The following is a 20,324-nucleotide window of genomic DNA, read 5'->3' on the forward strand; positions in this document are numbered from 1 at the left end:
ATTTGAAAACCATTTTTCATCAAATAAATATTGAATCCTTCTTAAAAGTACATGCTCTTTCATATAAGAGGTTTCTCATTATCTCACTTAGGAATGTTCAAAACATGAATCCACACCTCAACCAGTACTGTATACAGTCCCTTTAAGGCTAGTTCCTACTATTGCGTGATCTGTCTGATACACTTGCCACATCTGGCCATAAGTATTCATCATGGAATTTTCATTTATGTCTATCACAATCTTGGCTACTGTAGAAATCATTGTCTGAATCTTGGGGTAATCGTACTGATCGTGTCAGACTTTATTAGATTGTATCAGATCTTGAGGTCTGTCATGGCATTCGCATTGATCATAGTCAGTTATTTGAACCATCCAAAATGTGATTGCCACGATTGACCTCAAGATCTAATACAATCACATGATTACTCTAAGATTCAGACCACTATATTAATCATGGCGCAAATTGTCATACAGATAACCAAAACTTACACAATTGGCTACTAACAGCACAATTGTGGCGGATCAGCGAATCACACAACGGTGAGATTAACGAACCATTATGGCTATAGAATTGATGTGTCCTGATGGTCAATTCTGGGTTGTGGCAGGAAATAGTGGAAAAATGAAGGTAGAATTGGAGGCACTGCAGAGGAAAAAATTCTTCTCCCTTGGCATATGCATTCAGGAAGTAATCGAGTGTACCAATTGGCCTGTAGTTGCCACGACTACTTCCTCTTGGGAGTGACGAATCCCGCCTCCTACCGCCCACTCAGCAGGGGATGCCCATTGCTCTCTGACTCATTTCTTTTCATTCCTCCAATTCTCTTTCCTTATCTTTCCATATCTCTATCTCCCCCCCCCCCCCCCAACCACCTCTCTTATGTCACAGACAGTCCTTAAACTTTTCCCTTACGCAGCTCTGGGCATTTCTCACTTTGCCTGAATAAACAAAGTTGAGGAAGACCCGGGGAGATTCTAGGTGTTCATTCAAGTTGGTAGTACATGCCTGAGAGCATTGGGATAGAACGCATTGCTGCAAACCCCTTTTACTCTCGGTGAGTGGTTCTCCCTGTTACGTGCCTTAAGGAAGGATAGGAGAGCGTTGAGTCAGGGAGGTACACTCAAGGTGTGTTGAGTGAAAACTTTGGATGACTTGATTAATATACTGGTCAGGTGTCGGCACTCCACGGGGAGAGTTTATGCTTTTAGAACCAGATAGATTGTCACTCATACCCATTTCATGTGTAACAAAGTTCACCTGAGATCATTTCAGGAAGTTGTGGGTGACACTGTTGCATGAAAGGCATAGTGGGTAAAATCCTAGGTCAAATGCCTGGTGACTTTTCCGAAATCTTACCCTTGAACCGTCCCTGGTAAACTTGTTGGTGTCCCTGAGAACTCCGAGTGATGCGATAGAATGAAAGGCATTGCGGGTGAACTCGCAGATGAAAAGCAAAGGCTACCATACCAGTCTTGCAGGCCGTTTCGCGCATGCCCCATTTAACATGTACTTCAACTGCAGAAGAGCATTTGAGAGAAATTCCAGTGGCAGCTCATTCGCTAGTATGAAAAACATTTCTCGCAGATGTTCCCCATTTGATTGCTCGTTTGATCTCCCAGATGATAGCCCAAGTGACTAGCATGAAAAGGGAATTAGTGTGGATGTATGTGTTTGTTTGTTTGTTTTGTTTTTTTGGGGGGGAGTGGGATATCATGTTATCATTTGTATTTAAATGGTAGTGATCCTCAATGGAGAGGTAATTTTTACAAGCTTCTGTTAACTCTTATCGAAAGTCATATGCACGTGTACGATAAAAAGGTTGCTGACACAAGTGATTGTATTTTTCCATCAATATCATGTCTTTTTGAATTACTGTCCAAAATTATGGTAACATGTTTTTTTGGGAAAAAAAAGATTATTTCTCTTGTGATTATGCTGAGCATTTCATAACAGGAATAAATTGGTGTTGGGATCGTGATTCGCTGATGGCTACATCATTTGGCCCCCAATGATAGCAGTGTGTCGCATCTTAGAAAAACATGATGGCACTACACAATGTCATACCTCACGGTATGATGGTACACTGAGTTGTGGCACGCTGAATCATGTTTTAGTAATAAGCAATTTAGTGGCACCTTTTCTGTTGCCGCCATACACTTTAACTTCCTCCAGTAGGTCATATTTTCTCTTGTAGTCAAGTATAGGCAAGTATCACTATAAACCAATCAGGAAAACATGCAGAATCATATGCTTGCGATAGCAGCGAACCAGTGTATACCTCCACCTCATTAACAACTTTGACATTTACAATTTGTAGGGTTCCCTAGCCCCTAATCGATGTGACTGCTTGTTTTTCTCAAGAGATTTCTGACTCTTTCTTCCCCCTATCACCATAGTTGCTGGTTTTTGCTGTGTTTTGACGTGTCTAGGGTGAGTGATTCCACGTCGCTAAAGGTCAGGGATTGTAAATGAGGGAAGAATGGGAAAAGGTTGGGACAGAGAAATACAGTGTCACCTCTGGGTTATAGGCTTGCAGTTCTCAGTAGGTATATGAGTGGAAGAGCTTTTGCAGCACATTTGACTTTTATGTGTGATGGTTAGAGGAATGTAACTTAGAAGTGCATGTAGAAGATGTCATTAAACCTCTTTTAAGTCAAATGTACCTGTTCATGTAAAGTGCTGAACTTTTGCTCTTCATCTGACATAGTTATATCCCCCTCCAAAGAACAAGAAAAAAAATATTAAGAAGAATTTTATTGATAAAGAAACAGTTACTGAACTGTGTGCCCAGTTGTCATAAGCACAGTTTTGACAAGAGAAGACTTCTCCGTGGAAAGTCCCATTCAGTTCACATCCGGCATAATTATCGGAGTTACATGATCACAGATGTTACGTAAGGCATTCATTTTCCTGACCTTGTTAAGAAATATGTTACAAGTCTGTTCTGCTGTTATTTCACTGATTTAACCTTAAAATGTGTCTGCAGGGTAATATCACTTTCAGCATCTATTCAGCATGTTGTATAATCTTCAGAGTTTGTGAGATGTAGAGAGATAGCAGCTCCACTCCACAGCTGACACTGGAATGACATTGGCACACCACACCAGCTCTCTCTCTCTCTCTCTCTCTCTCTTTTGGATGCATGGCTTTACATTACCTTGAAAAGCTGCAGCTCATTGAAGCTATTTCTGTATCATATGCCATATATATAGCGAGTCTGATTTTTGTGAATCTGGATTTCCCTGTCACAGAACAATTTGTACACTTCCATTACATCTTAGGCATGCCAGTACATCAAGGTGCATTCAGCAAAGAATGCTTTACAGAGACCTCTAAACCTATCAATCCAGCCCAGTTTGGCAGCTGCTATAAACAAGAATTACAGCCACAGCAATTTGCTAGTGACATTGCTGTCTCTACACCTCGCACCCGAGCCCTTTATAGATCCTCTCTCACATAAATCTCACCATTTACAATGAATTCCAAATAGGTAAATGCAATCTCTAAATGTAACAGACATCACTGCGTTACACTCAAGGATGTAGTCTGCAAAGGAATCCGCCCCAAGTTACTATTGTGTTGGTAGTCTCATACGTTATTGTGGATTTGTCAACATCAATTTCTGCATGAATGCATATATGATCTCTCTGCCTGGATGATATGAGAGGGGTGGTGGTTATTTGCAACAGTTTAATGTACCCCGGGTTTCTTAATGTACCTCAGGCTTCCTTCAAATTGGTGGGTTTAGCTTGGAGTGGTGAGTATGTGCATCAGAGGATGGATGCTGGGATTCTGTAGGTTTTTTTTTCTCTAGTGACCGAAAGAAATAAAGATAGATAGATAGATAGGTACGTAGATAGATAGATAGATAGATAGATAGATAGATAGATAGATAGATAGATAGATTATGTGTATCACATGATGGGTGGTGGGATTCTTCAATTTTTCCCTTTGGTGACTGAAGAGACTAGGAGAGCTAAAGAGATAGACAATATATGAGATAGATGGATAGTTAGATAGATAGATAGATAGATAGACAGACAGACAGATAGATAGATAGATAGATAGATAAAGAGAGAAAAGATGGGAATAGATGGAAAGAGAATGCAGAACTACCTGTCAATGCAATTAGACTTCAATCAAACTCTTATCGCATTTAATCTTGCCTCATACACAGGGTGATCAGCATGTTGTCATCCGCAGCAAGGATATAATGATGGGAAAATTTTAGCAATATTTATTGTCATTTATATCACTTCCATTTAGATAAGATTTGTGGTAATGAAGAATGTTCATGAATTGGTTTATGTCTGCCCATTAGGTAAAGGAATGGGGAATAGGAATGGGGAATTCTAAGTTCAGTATTTGTCTTATCAACACAGTAGACCTACACTTATTTAATCCATGTGCTATATCTGTATTCATGCATCTGGCATTGTATTGAAATTTGTTGCAAATGTTTCTTTTTAGCTGTTTGCAGTATCTGCTTTAACTTAAATTGTATTTCATATTGTTTTATATCTGGTAAATGCAATCACAAGCATGGAAATACAATTAGAAGTAGCAAATAATGTTGAATTCAGCGCATTGTATCAAAGTAGACATGGAAGATGGCTTGAAAGCTGAAGGAGTTTGAACAAATGTTGGAATGTTCTTTTTGTAAGGTTGATGAGTACTGTAAAAGTGGAAATTTTCGTGGTGTTGAAATTTTCGCGCATTTCGCGCAACCAGAAACTAGCGCAAAAATAAAAGCACGTGAATATTTTTGCTTGCCATATGTTCCTGTGCATGATGTCTTGATTCCATGGAATTAAAAACATGCTAAACTCTCCTTATCCGGCCTAGCGCGAAAAATTAGTCGCACGAAAATATCCACTATTACAGCATTATGATTACCTCCATTTTGTCTTGCTCTCAGTGGAAAATTTACTACAAGGTGTGACAAAATCGGCCACTCGTATCTCACATGTATGGAATCAGGACAGTATTTTTACATCTTCACAAGATCGCTCTGTGTTATGTACAGTGTATATGCTGTATCTGCAAGACCAAAATAGTAAGAGAAAGAATATTTGTATAGATCTACTCAACACATTTCTGTCGTGCCTTACTCTGTTGAGCTCATCTGCAATACAAACATTGTACAGAATTTGATAAACTGTTCTGTGTTGCCTCAACAAGTATTCTGTCTGAATGCCAGTGGGTACAATTGTGTCTTTGTAGTGGATCAAACAATCAGGATAATGGTGCCGAAAGTGAGTCACAGAGAGGCTCTTAATACAATGAGCAAATGTGTGTGTGTTTGTGTGTGTGTGTGTGTGTGTGTGTGTGTGTTCAGCACTATTCATCAAGCTCACATTTCAATTATACTGATATGTGCTTATTACTGTGGTTTGTATGGTGGCAGCTCAGAGCCATTCTGACCCACCCAAACCAATTAGGAGCTTGATACCGGTTGTCATCACTGGTATAAACACCAGGGCAATGAGAAAGTGATACCTGATTGACAGGAGCATCTAAAATTTAATGTCCAATGGGCTAGTTTATGATAGAGAATTTCAATGAGAATGTGTCACTTGAAATGAGGTATACATTCATATGAGCAATGTGCACATTTAAGTAGTGTCTCTTTTGATCTTGCTTGTTTATTACCATGATTCTGATTGTATATATAGGATATTAGTTTCATTCATGTAGGTATGACATTAAATCCTTACTGTATGTAAAGAAGGAGGGGCAATATTTCTGATTGTTTCACATTCTGTTAAATCTGTCATGAGACATTTACACGTGAGTTTGTCACAAAGTAAGACTCCAAATATGTTGGGTCCACCCCTTACCACTACCGGTGTTGTGCAAGACTACCGTTGAGGATAAACGATGGCTTTGAGACATGGTTTACTTAGTAACTAACAGATGAAGGTAAGATAAAGATTCCTACACGCATTTGATCGTGACCAAAAAAAAAATAATAATACTGGTTCCATGATCATAATACTCGAAGATGAAAACAACAAAATAGATAGAAATTAACATGAAGGAATGATGTCAAGTCATCAGAAAGCAATTTGAGTTGGGAGTTTACTCTTTTTTTTTTTTGTTAACAATCAGTAGAAAATTATGAGGTGATGACATCATCAGCTGACTCATTTCATATCAATATCAACTTTACAGCACTGTTTTGCAAAATTAGTATCTGATTTTGATCAAATTTTCATTGTTTTTCTTTGAAAAAAGCAAAAACAAACATTCTTTTCTTTTCAGACTAACCTTTTATCTGGTGTGGAATTCTCCTTTAGTTATGAATATTTCATATAACCCTATTGTACCCCCGTAGAAAAAAGAAAGAAGGATATTATTGATGATTGTTATAAATGTGTAATGCAGGCTTCATCGATGCAGTCAAATTTTCTAGTTATAAAGCATGCCTGCTCATAGACCTGCACCATCTGCTTGAGAGTCTTCTACTGCCATATCTAAAGTCACCAAAGTAAGAAGGTTTGTGTCCTAAAGCTAAATGAGCCAATTAGGATGTCACTAGCACACTGTCTATTCATCCATTGATTGGGATGATAGGAGTCATACTAAAGCTTGTGTGGTCAGACTGGGTCAATGCATTTCAGACATAGGGTATCTATTTACTTAGGTCATTAGTCACCAGCGAAATGACCATCTCATTATCTGTTCTTCACACTGGTGGTCAGTGATAGTGTGGCTGTGGATGAGCATACTTGGCCCATGGCATCAGGAGTAGAAGAAATAAAAAAATCCTTGGTGTGAAGTCGCTATAATGGCCGTAGGATTGGCAAACACCTTTTGCAACTATTCATCGAAGACTGGTCCCAAGTATACTCAGGCAGGTGTCTAGGTGAAACGTGTGCTGTAGCAAAATCAGCTTGTCCTTAAACCCGTTGGAGACAAGTCCCGAGAATACTTGGGTAAGTGTCTATGGGAAATGTGTGTTGTAGCAAAATCAGCCTGTCGTCCACGGGTTAACGGGTTAAGTGAGATTGGTGGTGTCGCCATGATCAAAGCATTGCTTCAGTTAGTGGAATGAATTTCATTGTATAAGCCTGCATGAGAATCCCCTCTATTACAGGTCTTGGAAAAGGTTTTGTTTGATTAAATGTTTGCTTTTGCTCTTTTTTTTTTCTTTGTAAGGTTTTTTGCCTTATTTACCACTGATGGCTTATTTTAGCCCAAAATATTCTGCTGTTGTTACTCCTTGGAAATGTTCGGCAAGGACAGTATTTCTTATATTTCATGTCATTGGATGTGTTATGTTCACGTTGTGGTGAGCTTCTGCTCTTCTTTCATCAAATCCTGCATGAAAAAAAAATGAACTTTATCAATACACAGAAGAGTGAAGTGAAAAGACACACATACGTCCCTATAGTGCTGAAGGGTTCCATCTCCACCCTGTGAGGAGACGCCCCATAGAGCGGCTAATGGACGTTTGCCGATGTCAGGATTTTGGTAACCATGCCTGTCCACATCTTCATCTGACCGGGGCACACTGGGCAAACTTGTGATTTGTGTCATCACAGTGCTGTTTACTCAGGAGAGAAATGAGGCTCTGTTATCATAGTGCCAGTGTGTGTGTGTGCTGTGTATTCTTGGGTCTCCTTCCAGCAGAGGAGCAGATTGATTTGATGTGGCCGTAATGTGCTCAGCAGGCTGGTAAGAAAAGATGTGCTGGGAGGAGAATCCCTGAGATCAAACAATGCTGTGCATCTTTCTCTCCCCCTGCTGCTTTAATGGATTAATTGTATTACAGCGTCAGAATGCAGAGAGGCCAGTGACATGGCATTTGTTCTAGACATGGGAGAAGAAAAATTGTTGGTGTGTTCCTTCTCTTTTTAGGTCACAGTTGCATTTGAAGAAAGAAAGATATTAAAAGTTATAGCCCCAGGGCAATGGCATGAATCCATTTTGACACTTGAGATAAACCTGTTTTTCCCTTGGAATCAACTTTAATTTGCATACTATAAGCCAATGCACAGGATATAGCAAATTAATCTAAACTGAGAGGGATATTTTGTTGATTTACATTAAACTTAAAATCAGAAGATTTAGCATGTAGATATTGATACTTACTTTCTTTTCTTTGTGTCAGTTGAGAGAAGCACATTGCTTTCATTTCTTCCTCATCTGTCATATGTCAGTGTCCAAGGTGTCATATGTCATGAAGAAAAATGTCTGTTCTTGAGCTTATCACTGCTTTAAGTGTATGTTTTCAAGCTAAGTCACTATCCATATTATGGAAAACCTTCAGTGAAAGGGAGCATCACGCAGAAGTACGAGCTAGCATTTTACTGTCTTCCTCAGATAATCTTACATGCCATACAAGGGGCCAGAAGACATAAACATTGCTGTCAACAAATGCTAAATTATGTGCCTTATCCTTCAGCAAGGAGCAATGGTCTCTTCATTCCAACGTCCAATCCAGTCTCTATCCACTGGATGAAATGCAGAAGTCTGTAGTCTCCTCTCCAGGCAATTTTATTAATATCTCAGGGAATAATTTTCCTTCTCGAAATTGAATAGCACTTTTCATAGTTGACGGACTTACATTTTGAACAAAATTGTGTGCAAGTCTATGTAATGAAATGGCTATGCAATGACATTTTGTATATATCAGTCATACCAAAATGCATAGCAAATTGTTACATATGCAATACCAGGAAAGTTACTCCCTGTATCATCTCTTTGTCTTACATAAGGCAAGGTGACTTCTAAAAACTGGGGTATTTTGATTTCATATGCTACAATCACATACTGCAAAAAGAAAAAATGAAATTCATGTGGTCAAGATTTTTATTTTTTGGATTATGTTCATTGGAAAGTTGAGGGAAATCTAATCCTAACGAGAAAGTTATGTTGTGTGAAGACAAGTGTAATGAGGTTTGAAGAATCAAGGAACTTTATGTGCAAAGTCAAATATGAGGAATGTTTGAGCATGAGTTCACTTGTGCTGCTGTGTGGGTGTCATTGTCATGATCACTTTATTGTAACATCCCTGATGAAACACTAGTTTAACTCTTTTCGAGGAGCTCATTTACATTTATATCTAATGATAAGAGAGATCTGTGAAATGGAAAGGGAGAGAGAGAGAGAGAGAGAGAGGGAAAAAAGAAAGAAAGATGCAATGAGTGCAGAGCTTGATAAAATAATCTACCCTGAAAGCAGACTAATTGTCTGCCTAGTCGACAACGTCATTTGCACAGGGCCTTGTTTTCCTCACAAGATACAAATTAATCAATTGTGATAACCCTACCCTCAATAATTGGAAGTCTTCACATTGGAAAAAAAATGCAAACTGAAGTATGTAGCCCCCGCCATCTCTCTCTTTCTCTTTTTGAAAAATGGCAATTCAGTGTTTTGTACCTTTAGCTTTCGTTTGAATATGAAGTTTGCTAATACTGAAAGCAATTATGAGGAAAAAATTTCATTTGAAAGATCAATCTTTTATACCTAACAGTTTTAGTCTCAAGCAAACAAAGGTATCTTCCAAGAACAGATGTGTCTCTCTGGTTCTTTGTCTGACACCGTCTTCTCTTTCACACCCGGAGTATCACCATGGCAACTAGATACCAAGAGAAGACGAAAGGCATCTCCCTGAAACATGATAAGGGGTGGGAGAGGGGAGACATATGAACAGAAGTGTGAGATGATGAGAAGTGATCTGTCACACAGGGGCAAAAATTGATCTGAATCCCTGTAACATGAAACCTGTATGGACTTGAGGTGTTCTAAGATTTCTCCACCCAAGGCAGCAGAAGTGTCCTCCATTGTAATGTCCGCAAGGAGCACTTGCAATGAGCTACACGGGGGAAGATGACATGCTTTGGCACATAAAGAACAGGAAACTGGCTTCAAATAGGAATTATAGTTTATTCTGGAACAATGGAGTGAAGATCATAAGATTGATATTAATCACCAGATGACACAATTGGCTGTAAGTTAAGTAATCGTGTCAGGTGGGTGGGCATTGGATACATCATGAAACCTGTATGGATTTGAGGTTTCGATAATTTCTCCACCCAGGGCAGATATAGTGTCCTCCATTGTTAAGTCCAAAGGAGCACTTGCAATGAGCTATATGGAGGAAGATCAAAAGCATGGGCACATAAAGAACAGGAAGGTAGCTTCAAATAGGAATATTACTCTGAAACAATGGAGTGAGGATCGTAAGATTGATATGTATCACGAGATGACAGAATTGGCTGTAAGTTATTAATCATGTCAGGTGGATGGGCATTGAATACATCAGGAAACCTGTATGAATTTTAGGTTTTGAAAATTTCTCCACCCAGGGCAGAAATAGTGTCCTCCATTGTTATGTCCAAAAGGAGCACTTGCAATGAGCTACTTAGAGGAAGATGAAAAACATGGGCACATAAAGAAGAGGAAAGTGACTTCAATTAGGAATGAGAGTTTATCCTGGAACAATGGAGTGAGGATCATAAGATTGATATTATATAGATGACAGAATTGGCTGTAATGTAAGTATCGGGTCAGCTGGATAGGCACTTGATAAAACAAAAGAAAAATGATCTTAAAGGATAAAGTATTCAAGATCTATCACTATGCTCTGACAATATGCACATAGATAGTCATGGTTGCATTGCTACATCTAATATGACTCTACATGACTCAAGCTCCTATTTATCATGCTGATGTTGGTATCATTGGCTAACTCCCACTCCCACAGCCCAATTAAAACGTAATTAGTTTGTCCAGCCTCATTACTATCTCAAGTCTGATCACGTCTCTGTCTGACTAGTAATTGATATTCCAGCAACAATCAGTGTACATACAGCATCTATGATGACTCCCAGCAGTTTGACACTGGAGTGCATCAAAATGCAGTTCAACTGTGGTGTCATGAAACTAGTGAGGCGTGGATGATGTTTGTACAAATAATGTGAATGGTGTGTTATCATGAGGGATGTCACAAAGTGATATTTAACAGTAGGAACCAAGTTATTAAATGCAAGAAATCAAAGTCGGAACACCCTTTCTCCCAAGCAGTGAGTGATGAGGTTAATTGTCTTTGTCTCCGCTGAGCATAGGTCTCTGGTTACAGCTCATAGTCTTAGCAGATGGTATGCTTGGTCCAAGATGCCTTCAACTTTACTAAGAAGCTATCTGTCTTCACCTCCACTACAACATTCCCAAGCTAATTTGTGTGGATTCAGTAATGATGCTAATCTCATGAGAATCACAGAGATCTGTCATCATGCAGTGAAGTATGTTAAGTGGATTTCATGAGGCTAGATTCTTCTTATTTTTTTTTTTTTTGGGGGGGGGGGGAATGAACATGTAGAATGGGGTCATACATATTATGTTCTGCCATTAAGATGGAGAAGAATGTCTATTACAGCACATGATCCTTGTGTAGCATCAAAAGAATTAAAAGCAAGTAACCTCAAAGAAAAATATATGATTTACTGCTGCATTGTAAATCATTTTAATGTGATGCACACAAGAATCTGCATACATTTCTCATAAATCACCAAGAGAAGCTGTGTCAAAGACTTAATCATGTCATGATAGCAAATGTGGTAGCCTTGATTGCTGTGAAATGCTTACAATCACGACAAGCCAGCAAAGCCTTATGCTTATAGTCCTTGTGGCTCATGGCAGCAGAGTGTCGCAGCTTGTGATTTGTGGAAAAATGTCCCCATTTAGTGTTGATAAGGTGTAGTATCTATGCATTATAGATCATAATTGTGATGAAATTTATGTGTGCTTATATGATTATATGATGAATAATGCTGTGTACAGAAATGTATGCATTTGAACATAGACCACACATCAAAGTGTAGCCATTTAATTTGTGTGTGTGTTAGTATTTTGTCTGTTTGTGTTTTAAGGTAAAACAAAAACGAAAACAAACAAGAAAAACTTTAAGATATGTTCTTCGTTGGCTGTTGGTGTGTTTTATACAAAGCTTACCTGAAGTGCTTAATTAGCATCATAGATATCTCCTGTGTAGACGGTCAAGCTGTATCAGAACAAATGCTACTCCACCCACTCTACCTCTTCTCTGTTGAGAGGAAAAAAGGCATTAACCTCGTAGAAATCTTGGTCCTCAAGATAATGCCTTATGTATAGGACTTGCTTCTAGAAGCTGTAACAGATCTCACACTTATCACGTACCTCCCTCAGTACCACAGACAGCTTATTCATATGATGTAATGTCATGTTATTTTGAGGTGATGGTCTTCAGGTGGTTTATCCAATCTATCTTCCTAAGATACTACTGTGAAATCACCAGACATCAGACTTTATGTCATACACTTGCCACACTTATTATTTGTGTAGATATATCAGATGAAAACATATCCAGCATCTGCATTGCATTCATCAAACTTGATCACTGGCAGATCTATGCTTTCTTGTTCATGTTTGAACAGTGACTTTTAAGCATCTCTTAGAATATAACTTTTGAAATGTAGAAACATGAGCGACATGAGAGCAAGAATAGAGCAACCGTAGACCAAGCTGTGCATAGCCATGTATTTTCATGTTGATTTTTATAGCATTGTTTTTCTTCTTCTTTGATATTGAATAGTTCTGATGGAGAAAATCTCTCATTGCTTCCAATGTGCAATTTTATTAGCATAAGAAGAGAAGTAATTCAGGAAAGCCCTCCAGTTGAGACAAGTTTCAAGTGGTTGTCATTAATTTTCTGTCATGTGAAAAAATATGTTTCCCACTTATCAAATAGGAAAGAGTCTGTCTACAGCATGAAACTTTCATAAGTTGCCACTGGCATTGGGTAGACAAACACTTTCACATGCATTTTACTTTCATGAATCTTGGCTCTTCCAAAAACTTGTGAAAGTTTCATGCGCATGAAAATTTCTGGTTTGACAGTTTTCAGTGGCTCCAATCTCCGAGTTTTGCTTGGCATCATTACAATTGAAGAGCTCATAAACTTTAATCTTACCTATCACTCTTAATTCATGCCAAATCTCTGTCAAGCGTACTGGGGGCCCCTTTCACAATTGCTATATCTCTCTATTAATCCTGTGCCAATTTATATGATCTCTCATTGCACACTTTTCATCATCACTTCTTTTATTTTGCTTGTTCACCTCGCTGCCATCAGAATACACCAATCATTGAAGGGAATGTGTCATTCTATTTCTTTGATTAAGTTAGGAGAAAGACATACGTTTGTGTGTGTCCTACAAAACTGTTTTATTGCAATCATGGCAAATGATACTGATGTGCAACTGCTACAACTATTTGCTACAACTATTTGCTGCTACTGCTAGTACTCGAGTACTCGAGTCAGGTTAATATTATCCCAACTCTGTTTTTGCAGAGAGCTAGATCGTCACCTATAAGCTGAATCATCCTTAATTGACTTGGTATTTTCACTTTTAATGTATTTATTTGTATCATTGTTCCACTAGACAGGTCTGCTGACATTGGACAAGAAGAGATAAGAAATTCAAAGATTGGCCAGGATGCTGTCTTACGTGTGCCTGTTTCTTGCCACTTTGATGTGGGCCAGAGTCGATGCAGGTAAGCTCAGAAAACCAGTTTCAAGCAAAATCTTCAGTCAAGCCTGCAAAGTAACATTAAAATTCCAGTAATAATAACAATAATAATAATAATAGTAAGGTCTTATTTACCCAGGGTAGCCTCTTCAGTGTTGCCACTGCTCTACCAGAGGGCCCTGCTACTATCATTACCCTAGCGTTGCCAGGTACCCATTCATACACCTGGGTCGAGAGGGACACAGTGGATAAAAAATCTTGTCGAAGGACATAAGCACTGGGCGGTATTCAAACTCTGGTCCTCTGATCGGGAGTTGGGAGTCAGTACTGGATAACCCCTGCAAGTGTCTATACTTGCATTGCTTTCCAGTCAGTCCATAGACCTGCACACTAACTAGAGACCATGAGATAGATGTTTTACATGTGCAGCAACTTATTGTTCTTCATTATAAGAATGCCTGTAGAACAATAGACTAGACTAGCATCCGATGCTTTGCCAGATCAAGGTCAACATTAACCAGCATCACATTGTTAAGTGAGGTTCACTGTAGCTTGTCATTGGTGATGAGTTTGACTTTTCATGTCCACGAAGTCCACAGTGCTACTCTGAAATCCTTGTAGAGTTTGATGAATGAGTAAGTATGGAGCAATTTGTATTTTTGTGGATTCTTGTCGCAGGAAATAGCTAACCATATCCATTTGTGCGAAAAACTCTGACATGGGTATGACTGCAAGGGGCTAGCAGTTCAAGACCAAATTATTTCTAAGCCAAATTAATGATAGGCATGTCAGGTGTCATTTTTAAAAATATGTTAGTCTCGATTGGGCGTTGTCATTTTACCTCAGCATATCTCCTCCAACATGATTTCATAATGAATAAAAGGAAGTACTTGTTGTATTTGCTAGATATTTTCAGATAGCTTCCAGTGTCATATTTTGGCTGCAAGTCTTAGCTGCTGTGGTTATCTAAATGCTTTTAGGTGTAATGGTGCTGTTTGTCTCAGACATACTCACCAACGTACTGTGTGCATCAGTGGCATGTACCTTTGTAGGCATTGCAGATACATTACTACAATAAGACTTCATATATATTACACCACATGCAAAGCTCGATGGTCTTGTCTGATTTCACCTCTCCCTACAGCCACTGGTCCAATCTTGACGCTACAGCCAACAGACACTGTCTTCGACAGCTCAGCCAACCTCCAGAATGTCCAGCTACAGTGCCGGGCAGATGGGGATGAGCCGTTGACCTACCGCTGGACATTCAATGATGTAGAGCTGAGCATGGCCACAAATAGCCGGCTGAGTATTAGCAGCACACTGACCATCAGCGACCCCGAGAGGTCAGGGGACGAGGGGTTGTATGTGTGCTATGTGTCCAATGGAGTGGGTGATGTACGCAGCTTGCCTGCCAGACTCACCATTGCATGTAAGGCTTTGTCGATTCTATTCCCCCCAAAATACTGTAATCACTGATAATCAAAACCTAGCATATCTTGGGTTGTCATTTGCATTTTTTTTTAAACAATTTGCACTAGATTACAACTAAAACTTCTTTGCAACAGGACCATCAATGACACCATTTGAGACCATTTTATGTCACTTCTGTTGCACATGATACTTTCAGAAATTAACTTTAACATGTATTCAAATTTATGAACAGTGATGAACCAGCATTTTGTTCACCAGTTATTAGTTAAATATGAAAATACAAGGCACCAGATACTGTATATTCAAGAGTATGGTATATGTATGGTCAGATTTTTCTGAAGCTGCTCGACACTGAAATGAAAGAAACTATAGAGGGCGCTACACAAAGACAGTCATAGGGAATGGCTTGTCTGTCGGACTGTAAGTCAAATGCAGACCACTCACCATATCTTGATTTATGTTTTTGTCTCTTTGATTTGTTGCAGATGTGGAGAGCTACTCCAACCCTACTGAAACGCTTAATGAAGTGCTCACAGTTGATGAAGGGCAATGCCTGAGTTGCAATCCACCTGATCATTTCCCAGGTATGAAGACTGCCCTCACTCTGCAGTCCACACTCACTTTCCACTCCTCTGTACATGTTCAATTTGCAGTGTTGGCAAATTTTAGTGATTAGCAACCAGCTTCATCTGATATGATATCCTCCTGGAGAAAATCTGATGCATGTACAGTATCTTCCAAGGGAGATGTCACACCTATAAAACAGGTTGGCTGCTAAAAATGTTTGACTGTCCATTACTCGGCTCCTGGATTTGATTGCTTAACACCTGGCTTTCATCAGGAGCCTACTGGATGAAACTGGTTGCTAGTAATAGATTTCTTAAAGTATACCATCACTGATTAATTTTTGGCATTGATATGAGGTAATTCTTTAAGAATTAACCTGTGTTGATGGTCAATCAATCAGCCTCACTTGTAATGCTGCGTTCCCATCGTCCTGCGATCTGGTAAGCATACCATGATTGGCTATTAGGAGCTGATCATGGAATGTATGTTAATATCAATCAAAATTTGCGTCACATGTAAATATGTATATGCGCCTTGAGCACTCTATAGAGTGGATTTGGCACAATATAAGTTACATAATATATTGTCAAATATATACTTCTGTGAAATGGTATTCCTTGTTCTACAACCTATAGGTGAATTATTTTTTATTTTCTGTTGTGTTTAGTGACTATTAGGCATGATTGTGTAGAATTTGTCTACATCCATTTTTTATGGAATAACACTACAATTTGTCCATTACATTTTGTCAATTTCATCATGTGAAGTCATCTTCAAGCATATTATGATTGGAGTATTCAGGAGACAGAGAGCTTTCCCTGGGTTCATTTTATTCAGTCAATTATTCTTTATGTTATGTCAGTCTGGTACAACATGATATGATAGTGTGTGCTCTAGCTTCTCTGTTTGGGTTTTTTTATAGTTTTTTTTTTTAATGTTATATGCTCAAAGAGTAGAGTCTGAAACTGGCTTGAGCTGTATTAATTTTGGGTTGGATTTTGTCATCTGCATTCCAGAGAACGATATGTGAAAGAAATAAGTATTAAGCATATTGTACCAGAGTGAATACTAAAAAGCCTTCACTGTGCAAATATCACGAAAGCAAAAGAGGCATCCTTACTTAAATTGTGGAATGGTTATAAAACAATATGATGATATGCAGGATATTTCCTTCTTCATGTAATACTAGTATCCAGAGGGGAACTTCTTGACGAGTTTTATTTATTTTTTTTTTTCCTCTGCACCCATTACACTTTTCATCTTGGATGCACCCTTTTTTTTCCTCCTTTTTTTTCTCAATTTTTGTTGTGGATCCTGGACCACTGAATGGTTCCGTGCTGTAAACAGAGGGTTTGTACAAGAAGTCCTTGTCTGTTTTTGTCTGTCTCATGATGCATCATGCATCTCATCACTAGACGACTAACATCACAGTTTGTCTGACAGTTTTATAGAGTTTGTTCATCCTCATTCACCACTCTACTCCCCTCCCATGACATTCATACTTCTTGTTTCCTTGCAGTCTGTCTCACTCTAATTATTTCTTCTTTACAGAGTTGACCTACATACACAAATAGTATAGTTGATATGTAGAGAAAAATTTGTCCAAACCTGTATGATTCATGAATAACACATTCTGAACCTGGCCATGTATGTTCTTTTCAGAGAAAACTCGACTTCATATATGTTGCATTAGATATGAAAGCAACCTGTAAGTTGTCTTTGCCCAAGAGGGCATACAACTCGGTCAATTGGAAAATAAGACTTCCTGATGCTATTAACCTTCTGTACGGTGCTTGGAGTTTTGATTGACACAGAAAACCTATAGTGTTGTACATGCTGTCCAAAATCCCGAGCACAGAAAGGGTTATAACAATAAAGTGTGTACTTCAAGAGTGTGATGAAATCCTGACAAGGTTTTTCACCTTTGCTTGGACTCTCAATGACAATATATTCTTTGTGCTATGTAGGTCTCTCTGTCTGTCTGTCTGTCTCTTTCTTTCTTTCATCTCTCCTTTCTACATGCCATACTGCATGGACAGTGACTATACTTCATGCTTCTGATCCTAATATAGGCAGTGATAGCACCTGGTTGGGTACGGACTGCAGTGCTAGCTTCCAAGTAGAAGCGTGCTCTAAAGATCCGACCTTTATATTGAAATGTACTGGTAATGTTTATCAACACACAGAGAGTGTGAGTTTCGATGCATCCAGTCAAGTATAGCACAAACTACACATGCATGGATGCTGGCAAAAGTGACATCATGTACACCAGCACTAACCATCCATGACATTTAATGTTTTGTCTAAAACCTTGCCTACAATGATTGCTATGACTGTATGTGATATGGATTCCTCCAACTGAAGTGAAATGGACCATCTCAGCTTTGAAGGATATTTTTGGATTTTAAGCTCATTGTCAAAAATAAGGGGAGTCATTACACTTTATGAGGGATTATTTTCTCTGTTGTCAACAATAAATCCAGTCAACAGAAACGCCACCCGAGGCATGTTTTCCTGTAACAATGATGATGTGATATATTGTTTAGTGGAAGTCCATTTGAGCTTCAAAGAAGTATACACTTCTTCTTTGTGATATTCCTGTTTGAAATATACAGGAAGCTTAACCAAGTAGAATACACCTGTACTGGAAATACGTTTCGCGATTAATATTCCTGGCACATTGAAGTGTATTCATCAAAAAGTCGCATGACCTATGTGAGGATTCATCTTTTATATTGATTAGTAAAACTGTCACGCCAAGCTAAGTTGTCAGTTATTCGTGTAAGAAAGTTGCACACAATAAGCCCACCATTATGAGCAAGAATTACTGGTTAATTCTTGAGAATCATTTTGTACCTCTCTGGTATAACTTTCAATTAAACACACAAATTTTCTTAAGCAAGTCTCTCTAGGAAGATATAAGTTAAAAGATACTTGAAGGAAAAAAGTGGCACTTCAGTTCCTCATGTCATCTGTCAAAAATGTAATCCCAACGCTTTTTGATGCCAGCTATGGTTTAACAGCCTGTATTGCTTAAAGGGATAGTACAGTATTGGTGGAGATGAGAATTGGGCTTTTAACTTTTTGCAAGATACCAAGAAAACACTTATGATATAGTACAGAGCATACCATTCTAAGAGGAATTCAAAGTTTATTTGATGAAAATCGGGTTTGGAATGACTGAAACATCCAAAAACAAAGTAAAACAAAGCGATCGTAATAAAGTGTGGGTCCCACACTTTAGTAGAATCGCTCTTTTTTGGATATCTCAGCCATTTCAAAAACAATTTTCATCAAATAAATGTTGAATTCCTCATAGAATTACATGCTCTTTCATATTTCATAAGAGGTTTCTCCTTATCTCACCAAAAAATGTTAGAAACCTGAAATTAGGTCTCAACTAAAACTATACGATCCCTTTAATACCATCATTTTTTTGACAAAGAATGGATGCAAGATCAAATTGGGTTAATGTTTGCTTGTAGAAGCTTCAATCGTGTAAATGAAAATGCATCAGTGACAAAGAACCTGATTTGTGATATGCCAAGTAGATAGTTCTGTTTTTTGTTTTGATAGCTAATTTACAGTTGAGTCTTCCCCAGCCATCATCATAGAGCATTGTGTGTAGATAGGAGGATATTGTGAAATCATTCCACATCATTACAGTGTCTTACATTGTGTATATTGCTAAAACAATGTTCAGCACCATTGCTTGAAGCTAGAATTGAATACAGCTTGCTGTAGCTTCATATCAGTGTACCGCAAACAACTTGTCTCCATCAGTAGTGTTCACATAAGTATCAGTGCCATTTCTCTTTTTTCACAAGTATGGTACTTTGTGAATGGGGACTAGTCAGGCAATTTTGTGAGTGATTAAATTCACCATCAGGAATTACTTTGATGGAATGGAAAAAAAAAAAAAAATCCCACCCTTCGTACAAAATACTGTTACAGCACATTTGGTCATGTGAGGCAATATTTTTGCGAATATGGTTCAGCTGGCGAATGTTGTGAAAATGGACATGCCAAAAACATATTTATATATGGTATGGTCCATATATATATGTATATGGTGCCATACCGTAGCTTGAGAATGACAGGTATTACATAGGAAATATTTGTTTACTCTTGAGTTTCAAAATCCTCTGATATTGCAGAATGTTTTAAGCTTTTGTATTGCACAACAGAAAGGGTAATAAAAGCCTTTCATCATAATTGTGAGGAGAAAATAAAAACAGTATTCCCCGCCCCCATATTTCATTTTAGACCTGGCAAAGGTATCCCTTTCTTCGATTTTTTTCTTCTGTCAGTTTTCTTTGGATAACACTGGTCTTGCTCGTTGTTTTTTCTCTTTTTTTGTTCCTTTTTTTTTTTGCAGTTTTTGTGGACATTTAGTTTACATGTAATTTTGGTAATGAATAGTGTTCTTCCCCACCTTTTGTTCTTTGTTTCTGTTTTGTATTATTTTTATTTATGTATGATATGTGTTATGTTGTTGCAGTTTACATTTTTAGTTGTTTATTGTTTTCTTGTCCGTTTTGTTTTATCATTTCTCTTAGTTACTGTAATTGTATACTACAATGATCACTTTTCATGAACTTGTTTTCCAACTCTATTTTTATCCTCTCTTTGAGGTAACATTTCTATAATCTTTGTAAGCTGTAATTACTGTTGTAGTTCTTTTTTTCTATTCCTCCCCCCCCCCCCCCCCAAGAGAGAGGATATATAGAAACCTTAAATAGCTCAGTATTTTCTTCATGCCATAACTTAGATGTATGGTATGGGCTAGTAGTGTAGCTTGTTTT

At 38.2% G+C, this 20,324-nt stretch overlaps 1 protein-coding gene and 1 long non-coding RNA gene across 2 annotated transcripts in view; both read left to right on the forward strand.

Annotated features, from left to right (window-relative positions):
• LOC139744199 (uncharacterized) overlaps positions 1-13,543 on the forward strand; it is a 94,200-nt gene extending 80,657 nt beyond the window's left edge. The window contains exon 4 of the long non-coding RNA XR_011711811.1: positions 13,432-13,543. This is a non-coding gene — a long non-coding RNA (uncharacterized lncRNA). The remainder of the gene's footprint in view (positions 1-13,431) is intronic.
• Positions 13,544-14,236: 693 nt separating this feature from the next.
• Positions 14,237-20,324, forward strand: part of LOC139744191 (contactin-2-like) — a 49,441-nt gene continuing 43,353 nt past the window's right edge. Inside the window, exons 1-3 of the mRNA XM_071654642.1 lie at positions 14,237-14,240; positions 14,663-14,950; positions 15,438-15,536. Coding sequence (XP_071510743.1) covers positions 14,237-14,240; positions 14,663-14,950; positions 15,438-15,536 — 391 coding nt within the window. The remainder of the gene's footprint in view (positions 14,241-14,662; positions 14,951-15,437; positions 15,537-20,324) is intronic.

Source organism: Diadema antillarum, unplaced genomic scaffold (genome assembly GCF_040938485.1).
Source record: "Diadema antillarum isolate AM-2024a unplaced genomic scaffold, OU_Dant_1.0 seq00001146_RagTag, whole genome shotgun sequence".
NCBI lineage: Eukaryota > Metazoa > Echinodermata > Echinoidea > Diadematoida > Diadematidae > Diadema > Diadema antillarum.